General features: G+C 38.1%; 1 protein-coding gene across 2 annotated transcripts in view; it reads left to right on the top strand.

The window, feature by feature from the left end:
* LOC129731353 (cartilage oligomeric matrix protein) overlaps positions 1-13,345 on the top strand; it is a 531,272-nt gene that overhangs the window by 301,913 nt on the left and 216,014 nt on the right. For both annotated transcript variants that reach the window (XM_055691254.1, XM_055691255.1), the window contains exons 10-11: positions 500-621; positions 732-832. In XM_055691254.1, the coding sequence (XP_055547229.1) occupies positions 500-621; positions 732-832 (223 nt within the window). The remainder of the gene's footprint in view (positions 1-499; positions 622-731; positions 833-13,345) is intronic.

Here is a 13,345-nt window from a genome sequence, read left to right on the forward strand (position 1 = left end):
AGTTGATTCTATACGAGACTTCTCTTTTTACAGATCCGTGAAAATATATGTAACTTCCTAATTTTTTGCAGAAAGGAAACAAAATTGTTTTACAAACCCATGAACAACAAACAACTTGTGACACCGCGTTATCCCAAGAAATCATAACAAAATACTTGCTTATGGAAATTTATTAAAAGTGGCTTACTGTGCGTACGAGAATTTCGATTGCTACCCAATAGACATTTTGTCTGTCAAATGAGTCCAAATGTGTTTTATGGAAAAGTTTAAAAAGGGGTTTCTTGGTGTAGATTAGACATTCGATCATGAATCAGGAATCCACCCTACCACATATTACCTACAATACAATAAAGCCCTAAGACAATTTTATTTCAATATTCCGAATATTTCAAAATAGATCTTATAGTAGATTGCATTTTATGTCATAAGTACCGGATTCAAACAGTATAATTACCAAGTAAATAAGATGTTCTAAAATATCAATTTTTTATTCTTTCAGAGATGTACAATGTTTCGATACGACTGAGGGTGCACAATGCGGTTCTTGCCCAGACCGATACGAAGGGGATGGAAAAACATGTCGCATCAAAAATAAATGTGATGATAATGTATGTGCTGCCGGTATGTGCTTGTCAGATAGTTTTATTCGAAACAAACTGTTTTTTAATTTTTACATTTATTTGAACTCTTTGAATTAAAATATTTAATCAGTTCTCTATGCTTATTTTCAGGAGTTCAATGTTCCATGATTGATCGTCCACCGTTTTTCAAATGTGGTGACTGTCCGCTCGGATTCAAAGGAAATGGAACTGTTTGTCAAGACATTGACGAGGTATAATTTATGACATGCTATCATGTTCTAACTTTGAATATTGAGCCATATACTCCGCGAATCTATCTGGACCGATCTTTTGTTATTTTCCTGCAAGTTCGCTTAGTTTTTTGATTTCGATAAATATGCCATTATGTAATATTTGTTCATGAGTTTAGGTCTAGATTGAATTTGGGATGCGCTTGCTGAAAATTTAAAACAATTCATTGTGTATAAAGAAAAAAAATATTAATATGAGCAATTCCTGCGGAGACCGGCTCACTAATTACATGATGGTGTTAAAAACGATTAAAGTTATGTTTGTTCGAGAGCCCATGTTAAATAAGTAAAGACACTGCGTTTGGTTGATCAAATGATGAACCCCGCGCCTAATTGATACCTTTTTTCGATTCTTTGTTTTTTATCAAAACTTGGCTGTTCAAAATTTCTCCAACATTTGAATTTCTTTGTATATTTACTCAAACCAACACATCGTTGGAAAGGGAAAACAGAGCATTCTTTCGCAAATATCAAAATGGTGGTTGTCATATTTTATTATGCCGCCATATTGAATTTTTTTTTCAGGAGAATCGATTTTTGAACAAATGGCCATCCACTTACCTGAAAAATTCCTCTACCATTCAAAAGCTTGTACTTTTTTACATTAAATATGTTAAAATTAGATAAATTTGTCTTTCCAAAAGGATATTATATTAAAATTACTAAAACATGTTCGACTTGACAGTTTTTTTTTGTTCAATCCTCCCTCACTAAAATTACAGTTACATATAATATTCTCCATAGAATATCGCCAGCCAACCCAGCGTTAGAAAGATGAAAAAGATATTACTTTGGATGTATCAGTACCTGACAAAGACATTTTTATTTGAATATCGTCAGGCGATAGTTGCAACACCCAGTCTAGTCTAGTCTAGTCTACACTAACACAGCCAGTACTTGAAAGGATCCTGGAAAATGATATCCACCATTTTGAAAATAGTTTTCATACATTTTTCTTGTCAACGGCCAGGCCTACTGTGTAGCGCATTATAATACAATATAATCTAAGGACCGGGACAATCCGTACCAACCGATGCGTATGTAACAAGTAATAAAATTCGTTGGGAGTGACAATGCTGAGAAAGTACACTCCTTTGTTGACCAATCTCCTGGGATGAAACAAGGGTATTCCCTCCTTATGTTCGGGTTTCGAAACCAAGGATATAGCGCCTTTACTCGCTTCAACTGTCACGGTTGGAACCTGAGTACTAACTCTAGTCCGAGCATTTTATTTAAGCTTATGGTTATAGCGCCATTACTCGCTCTCTGGAAGGATAATAGATTAGTAAATAATAATTAAGGTAATGCTAAAAAAAAAAAAACATCAAGAACCAATTCAAATAACTTGCAAATCTTCGGCAATTAAACCAAGATAATATAAACATTAAATATAGAAACGCTGTCACTAAAAGCTTCGTATGCTGGTGGATAAATCAAAAGATTCTTTCGATCTTCCCGCCTTCACAATTCAACAATTCTATTCAACAATTCCCTTTTCGAAACATCAACTCTGAATTTTTTATGGTCGACACGATTCAGAACAATTCCGTCGATTGTAGCCGAAAAGAATGGGATTCTTCAAACGCCGATATGAGATAACACAGCATTTCGCATTTGCTAGATAGGATACCCAGTCACCCACTATTGATCAAGTGATGACCAAGTTGCCTCGGCACGCTCCCAGTCAGGTATAATGTGCTTAATAAAGCCAATTACCTTCCGAGGAATAGCAGATTTCACTAGGTTGTAAGCAACCCTTGTTGAGAAATTTGATTCTGCTCATGTATAATGCACCACAGCTGCATAGCAGATGTTCCGAGGTTTCACTTTCTATGTTACAAAAGCGACAAGTATCGTCTTGAACCCGACCAATGTTGTTAAGATGATACTTACTCGGACAGTGCCCTTTTATTAGTCCTGTGTAGATACAGAGCGCCCACTTATTGAGCTCTCATAGCTTTTTTGTAATTTTTGCGTTTGGCGTTATTACCCTTTTTGACTGGTGACATCCTCCGACAGCCATCCGGTTGGATGTCACCCGTTGTTCTTTCCAGTGTTTAAGTTCCATTTTTATTGTACATTTTGAAATGCCACAAAAGAGTTCTGGATCAATGAATTCAGAGGTGGAGCCTTGTTTGGCCAGTTCGTCTGCTTTTTCATTGCCTTCAATTCCGCAGTGCCCTGGAACCCAGTACAGATTGACTGAGTTCGTACGACACAGGCTCCGCAGAGAGAGAACGCACTCCCAGACAATTTTTGACGTGCATTTGGAGGCACATAAAGCCTTCAACGCCGCTTGACTATCAGAGAAAATGCAAATATTCGCATGTCTGTATTTTCTCCTTAAGCAAACGTTAGCACATTCGATTATAGCGTAAATCTCTGCTTGGAATACTGTTGGCCATTCACCCATAGCCACCGATATCCGAACTCCAGGACCGAAGATTCCCGCACCCGTTTTTGAACCGATTTTTGAGCCATTCGTGAAGAATAACGTTGACCCCTGACGAACCATATGAGCCCCGCACTCCCAATCGGAACGTGATGTTTCATGCACCTTGTAGGGAATATCTCGGTTATTCATAGATTTCATCCAGTCTCCGTTCATACTCATCACTAGCCCTCTTTTGAAGTGTTGCAATATACTCAGATGGCCAAGAAGGTCACCCGGTAAGACATTTTTCAGACGTTTGAGCCGAAGAGCACTCCTTTTCGCTTCTAGTTGCACAAATTCATGCAATGGCAGCAGGTGAAGGATTGCGTCCAACGCTTTCGATGGGGTGCTGCGCATTACTCCCGTTATAGCAATACACGCTAGTCTCTGCAGCTTCGTTAGCTTTGCTCTGGTTATAGCCTGTTTTGTTGGATGCTGGCACCACTGCCCATACCCTTCTGTTGTGTTATTTGAGCTCGCGATATTTTACTCGATTTCCAAGTGAAATAAACAAGTTTCATAAACGAGTGTTTTTCACAAGTGTATTTCGTGTATCGTAGTGAATAATACGAAAGAAGAAGGTAGGATTGATTGAAGTTTGCCACAAAAATTGTGATCGTAAGTTTTGAATAGTGTAGGGAATAGTAGTGATCACACACAAACAGACCGACATTTGTCTAATAAACAAACGCTTCACAACGGTTGAAGGTCGCATGCAAGTTATCTTGCATGTAATCTCAATCGCGTACAAGACATCTTTCATACGATCTCGCTACTCGAGCAGTGTTGCGATTTTGTTTACTAGATAAATATTGAACATAATTAAAATCATAATATTTTTTATTACATTTTTAATTAATCATTAATTGCATGATGTAAATAAATAAAACGATCTTACTTAATACGGTCAACAATTATAAATTTTCATTGCAACTATAATAACATTCATTGGATTCCAGTCAGTTTATATTTGGACAGATAATGTTCAAAATATCCACAACATCATTATCAGGCAAATCCAGAACTAAAGTCTCCGAAAAAAGGAGGAATGGCCACTTTGGACAGTTTGGTAACACCAATTGCACAATCCCAGAGGGCAATACCAAGGGCACCAATAGTGCCAATGGTAAACAGAACTCAGGGTCAAACAATATTGGTACCATTTCCGTCCAAAAGGGTAACTCACGCCCCTCATCAGACTCTGGAGAACCTGCAAATGCTGCTGGTCGATCAATAGCCCTAATGCCACGGCAAGGGATACGATTCGAGCAAGCACACACATTTTTGGAAACCATTCCAATCAGTGGGATGATCATACCACTGAGAAATGGAAATCAAAACAATAATGCCGAATAAAATTAAATTTATTCAGGTGAACCTCCACCACGCAAAAGGAGCTAGCAGCGTCCTATGTAGCAAGTTCACCCGTGAAAATTTGGACGTAGCTCTAATCCAAGAGCCTTGGTTTAACCACAAAAGAGTTCAAGGAATGTCCCAATTGTAAGCTACTTTACGATAGTACACAAACTGCTCCTAGAACAGCAATTCTTATACGGGAAAATCTAACGTTTATACTTGTTACGGAATTCATCAGTAAAGACGTCGTAGCAATACAACTGGAGGTTCCAACGACCCGAGGGACAACAGAGATCATCATCGCCTCTGCTTATTTCCCCGGAGATAACGTTGAGATTCCTCCCAAAGAAGTAGCTGCGCTGCAAACTAATAAACAAACAGCTTATCATAGGATGTAATGCAAATGCCAACCACACTGTTTGGGGTAGTAGTAACATCAATGATAGGGGAAATTGTTTGGTGCACTATTTAATTTCACAAAACATAAACATTTGTAATCAAGGTAATGATTCAACATTAGTTACCAGCATAAGACAAGAAGTTCTTGATCTAACACTTTGTAGCTCGAAATTATCTGGTATGATTGAGAATTGGCATGTGTCAAAAGAACAATCATTATCGGATCATAAACAAATTTTGTTTAACTACGTTTCGGGGGAGCTGGTGACTGAAAGATTCAGGGATCCAAGAAAAACAAACTGGGATAGCTTTCATTCCACACTCTTGAACAAGAATTCTGTTCCAGTGGACGACTTATGTTCCACCGAGCAGCTTGAAGTTGTTTCTTCATCTTTTCTCACCAATATAATAGAAGCCTTCGAAGAAAGTTGCCCGTTGAAAAGGAAAACTTCTAGTAAGGACGTATCCTGGTGGAACAATAAATTGAAAAGCTTAGAAAATCATCTAGAAGGCTTTTCAACAAGGCCAAAACGACCGGTAACTGGACATAGTATAAAAACTGTCTAACAGAATACAATCGAGAGATTCGTAAATCAAAGAGAAGGGATTGGAAGCTTACATGTGAGCAAGTTGAAAACTTGCCTGTTGTAGCGAGACTCCATAAAGCCCTCTCTAAAGATCACACTAATGGACTTGGCCGCTTAAAGAATGAAAACGGTCAGTTCACAACAGATTCTCAGGAAACACCTAGTATCATGATGGATACACACTTCCCAGGCTCGACTCAATTGACTTCTGAAAACGCACAGGACTTCTATATAGCTCATTCTAGCTCAATTCATGACGAGGTAAAAGCTCAAGAATTAGCCAGTGTAATATTCACGACGTCATGAGTTGAATGGGCAGTGGATTCCTTAATGCCCTATAATACACCAGGGCCAGATGGGATATATCCAGTGCTTTTACAAAAAAGCAAGGATATTATAGTCCCCTCTCTGATAAAGATGTTCAGGGCTAGCATGATACTAAGCTACATACCTAGTAAGTAGCGAGAAGTCCGCATCTTATTATAGTCCGCATTTATTCCTAAGGCTGGAAAACGTGACAGGACAAGTCCCAAAGCATACAGACCAATCAGTCTAACTTCTGTCATATTGAAAATGATGGAATAAATCATCAATCTACATATCAAAATATCATATTTGAACAGTAGACCATTGAGCAAATTCCAGTTTGCCTACCAAGCTGGTAAATCAACTGAAACAGCACTTCACACGTTGGTTTCAAAACTAGAGAAGTCTTTTGACGCTAAGGAAATCTCACTGGCAGCTTTTCTTGATATTTAGGGAGCATTTGACAACGCTTCCCATGAATCTATAAAGAAAGCTATGTTTGATGTTTGGAGTTTGACATGTGCATCTCGAACTGGATACTTGCTATGTTAGATAATCGGTTAATCACAGCCAATTTAGGAAGATCAACTTTAACGACAAAACCAACAAGAGGTTGCCCGCAAGGATGGGTTTTATCTCCTTTATTGTGGTCTCTTGTAGTCGATGATCTTCTTAACAACTTAACAAACCTAGGATACGAAGTCATCGGGTTCGCTGATGACATTACTATTTTAGTTAGGGGTAATGGCGGGTCTACCATTACTGATAGAATGCAATCCGCCCTAAACTACACTCTTAAATGGTGCAAGCTGGAAGGACTAAACGTCAATCCTTCTAAAACAGTCATAATCCCATTTACAAGAATGAGAAGATATAATATTGCAACTCTTAAGTTGGGAGAAACACAGTTGGTGCTATCCAAGCGAACTAAGTACCTAGGTGTAATGCTGGACTATAAGCTCAACTGGAACGACCATTTAGAGTATGCAATCTCAAAGTCAAACAACGCTCTATGGGCTTGCAGCAATACATTTGGCAAAAAGTGGGGACTCAAGCCGAGGATGATCCACTGGATATACTCAGCAATAGTGAGACCCAGAGTAATATATGCTTCGCTAGTGTGGTGGCCCAAAACTTTACAAATATCAGCTCAGAAGAAGCTAGATAAACTACAACGTCTGGCATGCTTATCAACAACAGGAGCAATGGCCAGTGCACCATCCAAAGCCTTAGAAGCACTTTTATATCTTCTACCCTTGCATCAATATGTACAACTTGAAGCCGAAAAAGGTGCTCTTAGGCTCAAACGTGTTAAAATTTTTCAGGAAGGGGATTTAAAGGGACATTTACAAATCCTCAAGAATTTCCAACTGAACACCTTAGTAACCATGAATGAAGATTGGATGACCTCTAGGACTAACTTCAGTGTTCCTTCCAAAGTGACTGAATCCAATCGCAGCGAATGGAAAAAGGAGGTCCTAAAGTTCGTCCAGGATCAGTCATTTTTTATACAGATGGCTCTAAAATGGGCGAATCTACAGGCGCTGGAGTCACTGGACCAGGAATCAATGTATCAATTCCAATTCCAGTGGTCCACTGTTTTTAAAGGTGAAATAATTGCTATTTTAACATTCACAATATCTGTATTTTCTCAGATAGTCAAGCAGCCCTCAATGCATTAAAAGCATACACATGTCAGTCGAAGTTGGTATGGGATTGTATTCAATCCCAACGACAACTAACTGCAACAAACGTTGTTAATCTATACTGGGTGCCTGGTCACTGTGGTATAGAAGGAAATGAAAAAGCCGATCTCTTAGCAAGAATTGGTTCTTCAACTGCATTCATCGGGCCGGAGCCATTCTGTGGGGTGTCTTCATCCTGTTTGAAATCTGAGCTCAGAGGCTGGGAATCAATGATGATTGATGCCAACTGGAGGGCTTACTCCAAAGCAAGACAATCTAAACTATTCATAACGCCATGCAATAGAATCACACGGAACCTACTCAGTATGAATAAAGCTGATCTGAGTACGTTAACTGGCCTACTGACTGGACACTGTCCGAGTAGGTATCACCTTTAAAAAATGGGTAAACTGACTGCGTATTCTTGGAAAAGGTGTCCTTACGCCTAACGAGATAAGGGCTGCTGAACTAACAAAGGTAAGGAACTTCATCAAAGAAGCCATACCTTCTTGGGGTGAAATGCAAAGTCTGGGGGCGGCTATCACTGATACCCATAGTGATGGAACGAACTGACAGTGCATATAAAGTAACGCGGAGTATACCACAATATATCTAACTAATGGTAGCAGTGGTGTTTTGTTTTGGGCCACCAAACTAAGGAAGCGTAATATATTTTCGGGAGTATAATAGACTTGTAGATCCATTTTATCATTTTTGGTTTTAGTCCTCACTTCCTACCAACCGTTTTAGAACATAACCAAAAAGCACTGACCGCTTTGCTTATTGCACCATCTAGGTGCGCGTTCCAGTTAAGCTTCGCATCCAAGATTAATCCTAAAAATTTAACCCTTTCGCTCAATTGGATAATACTTTCCTCAAGCCTAAGTGGCATTAAGTTAAGTTTTCTCCTTTTAATGAAAGGTACTACTACAACTTTAGAAGGGTTTATGTTTAAACCTTCTTTTATGCACCATAAATGGGTTACGTTTAGGGCATGTTGCATTCTTTTCGAGACTATGTTGTCAAACTTTCCCCTTACCACAATGAAAATATCATCTGCGAAGCCTACAACTTAAAAACCTTTATCTTCTAAGCTTTCGAGAAGGTCATCCACCAGTGAAGACCATAACAGAGGCGAGGGTACTCCCCCTTGAGGGCATCCTTTCGTAGCTCTTGCATTTATGGATGAGCTCCCCAGCTCCGAAGAGATTTCTCTTTGTGCAAGCATAGTGTGAATCCAGTTGACTATGCATATGTTAAACATCCTTTTCTTTATGGCATTCGCCATGGAAAAGTAGGTCGTGTTATCGAAAGCACCTTCAATATCCAAAAAAGTGCATAGTGCAATTTCTTTTGATGAAAGAAGTCTTTCAATTTTAATTACCAGCGTATGAAGAGCTGTGACTGTTGAGCTACCTGTTTGATATTGATATTGAAATTTAGAGAAAGGATATCTATGCGTGTATGTTGCATTTATATATTCCTTCAGTACTTTTTCCATTGTCTTCAATAGAATCGAAGATAAGCTTATTGGTCTATATGATTTGGGGTTGTTCCTATCTCTATTGCCCGTTTTTGGTATGAAGATAACCCGCACTGACCTTCATTTCGACGGAATATAGTTAAATCTTAGACTCGCCTTGAAAGTCTCCCTTAGTAACGGTATCAGGGTTGCCTCACCTTTTTGAAGCAACGCAGGAAATACACCTGTCAACACCTGCAGACTTGAAAGGCTGGAAAGTTTTCACCGCATTTTCCACTCTTGTTGACGTGAAAATTTCGTCAAATATAAATGAAGTTGAGACCAGTGGCGTAGCTATGGTTTGGTGGGCCTGGTGCGGTAACAAAAATGTGGGCCCCCAACGAGGGGCAAGACAGCTTTTATCTGAGTTACTCTTATGCTTAGGAGTAACTCTAATTTACTCACTACTACTCCGGAATATCCAAATGTTTCACATCTTCGATTACCTTGATAACAAGAAAAATATATGAGCGGTGAGACCGAGTAACATTCATATTTATTAGGGTGGGGAATCGTTATATGGAAAAAACGAAACTTGATAGCGGAAAGCCAGAACCAAGTTTTTTTTGGTCTATTTGGGACCCCAAACAATCCTAAATTTATCGGAAGTCGATTGGTTTTGTCTCCGCTTGACGCATTGCATTTCAAATTTATATGGAGATTTGTATGGAAAAACCACTTTTTGCATTTTCAATTCCATAGATTTCAAAATGGCTGAAACCATATGTTTCATAACTTCAAATGGTAGGTTTTTTGATGCCTAACAACTTGGTCGAAGACACTAAAGAGCTAGGGTATCCCAAAAAATACTAGCGCTGTTCAAAGTTGAGTATGTCGAAATTTATGTTGCAAATCATTTTATCTGCCAACACTGCCAGTGTATCGGCGTTAGTCAGATTTCCATCAGAAGTAACCTCTGAAACACGTTGTAGATTCTACCTACGCCTAGAATATAGACCTGAATTTGTTTGTTTGATCCAGCTAAGTGTATAAACTCGTTACGACAGGTTATTTCTGATGGGAATCCTACTGGCGCCGGTACAGTGGTAATGTTGGCAGAAAACAAGATTTCCTGCATTTAAATCGACATACTCAACTTTGAACTGCTATAGCTCTTCTTGGGGATATCCTAGCTCTTCAGTGTCTTCTGCAAAGTTGTTAGGCATCTAAAATACTATACTTTAACACTTTAACATAATGTAGTGCATTATTCGAGTATTATTGAGCTCTCTAGAATGGTAGTGCAAAAAAGTAGGTTTTCCCATATAAATTTTCATACAAATTTAAAATGCAATGCGCCAAGCGGAGACAAAACCAATAGACTTCCGGTAAGTTTAAGGTTGTTTGGGGCCTTGAAAAGAACCAAAAAAACTTGGTTCTGGAAAATCGATCCCTTTTCCCCACCCTAATATTTATATTCGCGATGGAGAAAAGGTTTAATGATGGATATTCAGAGACACGAAAGTTACGCAGATTTGCTCTTTATTTTCCACGTTTTCTCAGAAAAACTCAAATTAACTCACTTTTATCTGAGTTACTCTAATTTACTCAATATTACTCCGAAATACTCAGATGATTCACATCTTTTATTACCTTGAGAGCAAGTAATATATATGAACGGTGGGACCGATCAACATTCATGTGTATATTTGCGGTGGGAAAAAAGTTTAAGGATGGATATTCAGAGATACGAGAGTTACTCAGACTTGCCCCTTACTTTTCAGGTTTTCTCAGAAAAACTCGGAAAACCTCAAATGTACTCACTGTCTTACCCCTCGGCCCCCAATGAAAATGACTGGACAGTTTTTTCTTTTATAGAAGGAATCGAGACAAACAAAAATTTAGAAAATCACAAATTACAGATTCAAAACCAATGTATTCAATGTTTTCACATTTGATTAATAAAATGGCAAGGTTTGTTAATCTCAACTTTAACTTAGAGAAACTTGATCAACTTCAACTTTGAGCCAGCTGTTCTCGGGTGCATATAGTCATGCTTTAACGCGGATTATTTCCCTCGCTCGGTTTCATGTTAAGCCTGTATTACACTCTTTGACCGAGCGTCAAATATTTGTCACTTTTTGACAGATAAAAATTTGGTCAAATATAATTGTTTGTCACTCTCCAATTTTAACATGGGGCAAACAGGGGCAAACAACCATGATATCAAATAAATTTGACCATTATGTCAGAAGGTCAAATATTTGACCATTAGACAAAGAGTGTACTACAGGCTTTAAGCCACACAGCAACACAGACAGGCAGGGTTTTCAGCTTCGCAGAAAATCGCTCTTTCATTGCGAGATTTTACGTTGCCTCGAATATTTTCTGCGATCGGAAAACATTCTACTTCGGAGTCAGTCGAATCACGGTACAGGTCGGACTCGATTATCCGGAACATCGAAAAAAAATTCATTCCGGATAATCGGGTTTTCCGGATAATCGAATCACAAAAAAAATATTCAAATTTGCTATTAACGAACATAAAACGAATATTTCCTTCTTTTATTTTACTTGTATGATGTGTATGAAGTGAAAAGGGGTAAAATTTTGAGAAGCAAAAAAAATAAATTGGACATTGATAATGGGTTATATACCTTTTAAGTTTCAAAAAACCGAAAAAAATTTATTGTATTATCTTCAAATACAACATCTTGAGAACATTTTCACAAATTTTCATAAAGATCTGAGCAATAGGAAGAAAGTTAGAGCGATTTGCAGCGCGCCTCGCCACGGCCGCATAAGCTAAACTTGAAACTTAACACGCGTTTATCTCGGAATAGTGTTTTCCGAAAAATGACTTTGCCGTGATCATGATTGCGGGAAAACTACTGAACCGATTTCCTTCATCTTTTTGCCTTTCTCCTAGAAAGGTATAGCAATCACTTGCAAAACCGAAAGTATAAAAGTGCTCCAAAGGGCCGAATGGCATATACCACTTGACTCAGCTCGGCGAGCTGAGCATTTTCTGTATGTGTGTGTGTATGTGTGTGTGTGTGTATGTGCAGATTTTTATTCTCACTCACTTTTCTCAGAGATGGCTGGACCGATTTTCATGAAATTAATTGCAAATGAAAGGTCTCTTTGTCCCATAAGACCCTATTAAATTTCATTGTAATCGGATTTTTAGTTTAGAGGTTATGTTTCAAAATGTAAAAATCATGAAACATCATTATCTCGAAAACTACACAACCGATTTGAACAAAATTGATTTCAAATGAACGGGCTACCTGAAAAACCCTTAACTTTTGAATTTCATAAAGATTGAATTTGTGGTTCAAAAGTTATGACAAGAAACGTGTTTTGAAGACTACTTAATCTCACTCATGTTTCTCAGAGATATGGCTGAACCGATTTTCATCAAATCAGTGTCAAATGGAAGGTCTAGTTGCCCCATAAGACCCTATTGATTTGTTTTGCAATCGGACTATTACTTTGCCTGTTATGTTTAAAAATGTGAAATCCAGCTATGAAAAGGAACATATTCCAAAGACTACTTGAACTCACTCACTTTTCTCAGAGATGGCTGACCCGATTTCCACAAAATTAGTGTCAATTAATAAGTCTAGCTGCCTCGTAACACCCTATTGAATTTTACTGTAATCGGACTGTAACTTCGTCTGTAAAGTACCAAAATGTGAAAATCACGAAACTTCATTATCTCCAAAACTGCACAACCGATTTGATCAATATTATTATCAGATGAGCGGGCTAGTTAAGGGTTAACTGATGAATTATGATTGAACACGTGGTTTCAAAGTTTGGCTGCCCTATACGTTCCCATTTCATTTGATTATAATTGAACTTAAGCCACCGTTATGTATTAAATTGTTAATAAAACAATGAAAGTCTATTATTTCACATGACTTATTTGAACATAACTAATGTCATACGAACGAGTCATCTCTCAAACTTACAAATAACAAACTTCATAACAATTTGATATGTGGCTCAAAAGTTATGGAAAGAAAAGAAATTCAAAGACTATTTAAAACTATACCTGCTTTGATTGATATATTTATGTGGCCTCAACATAATTTAGATGTGGTTTTGTACTATTTGAACGTTCCAAAGTCATTGATTCCTTGCGATGTATTCAAAGTCTGCAAATGCACGACGAATCGGCCATAGGATATGTTCAAAGTCAAAAGACAAATCGTTTGGTTTATCGGTTTTAGTGGTTTT

Source organism: Wyeomyia smithii, chromosome 3 (genome assembly GCF_029784165.1).
Source record: "Wyeomyia smithii strain HCP4-BCI-WySm-NY-G18 chromosome 3, ASM2978416v1, whole genome shotgun sequence".
NCBI classification, from domain to species: Eukaryota; Metazoa; Arthropoda; class Insecta; order Diptera; family Culicidae; genus Wyeomyia; species Wyeomyia smithii.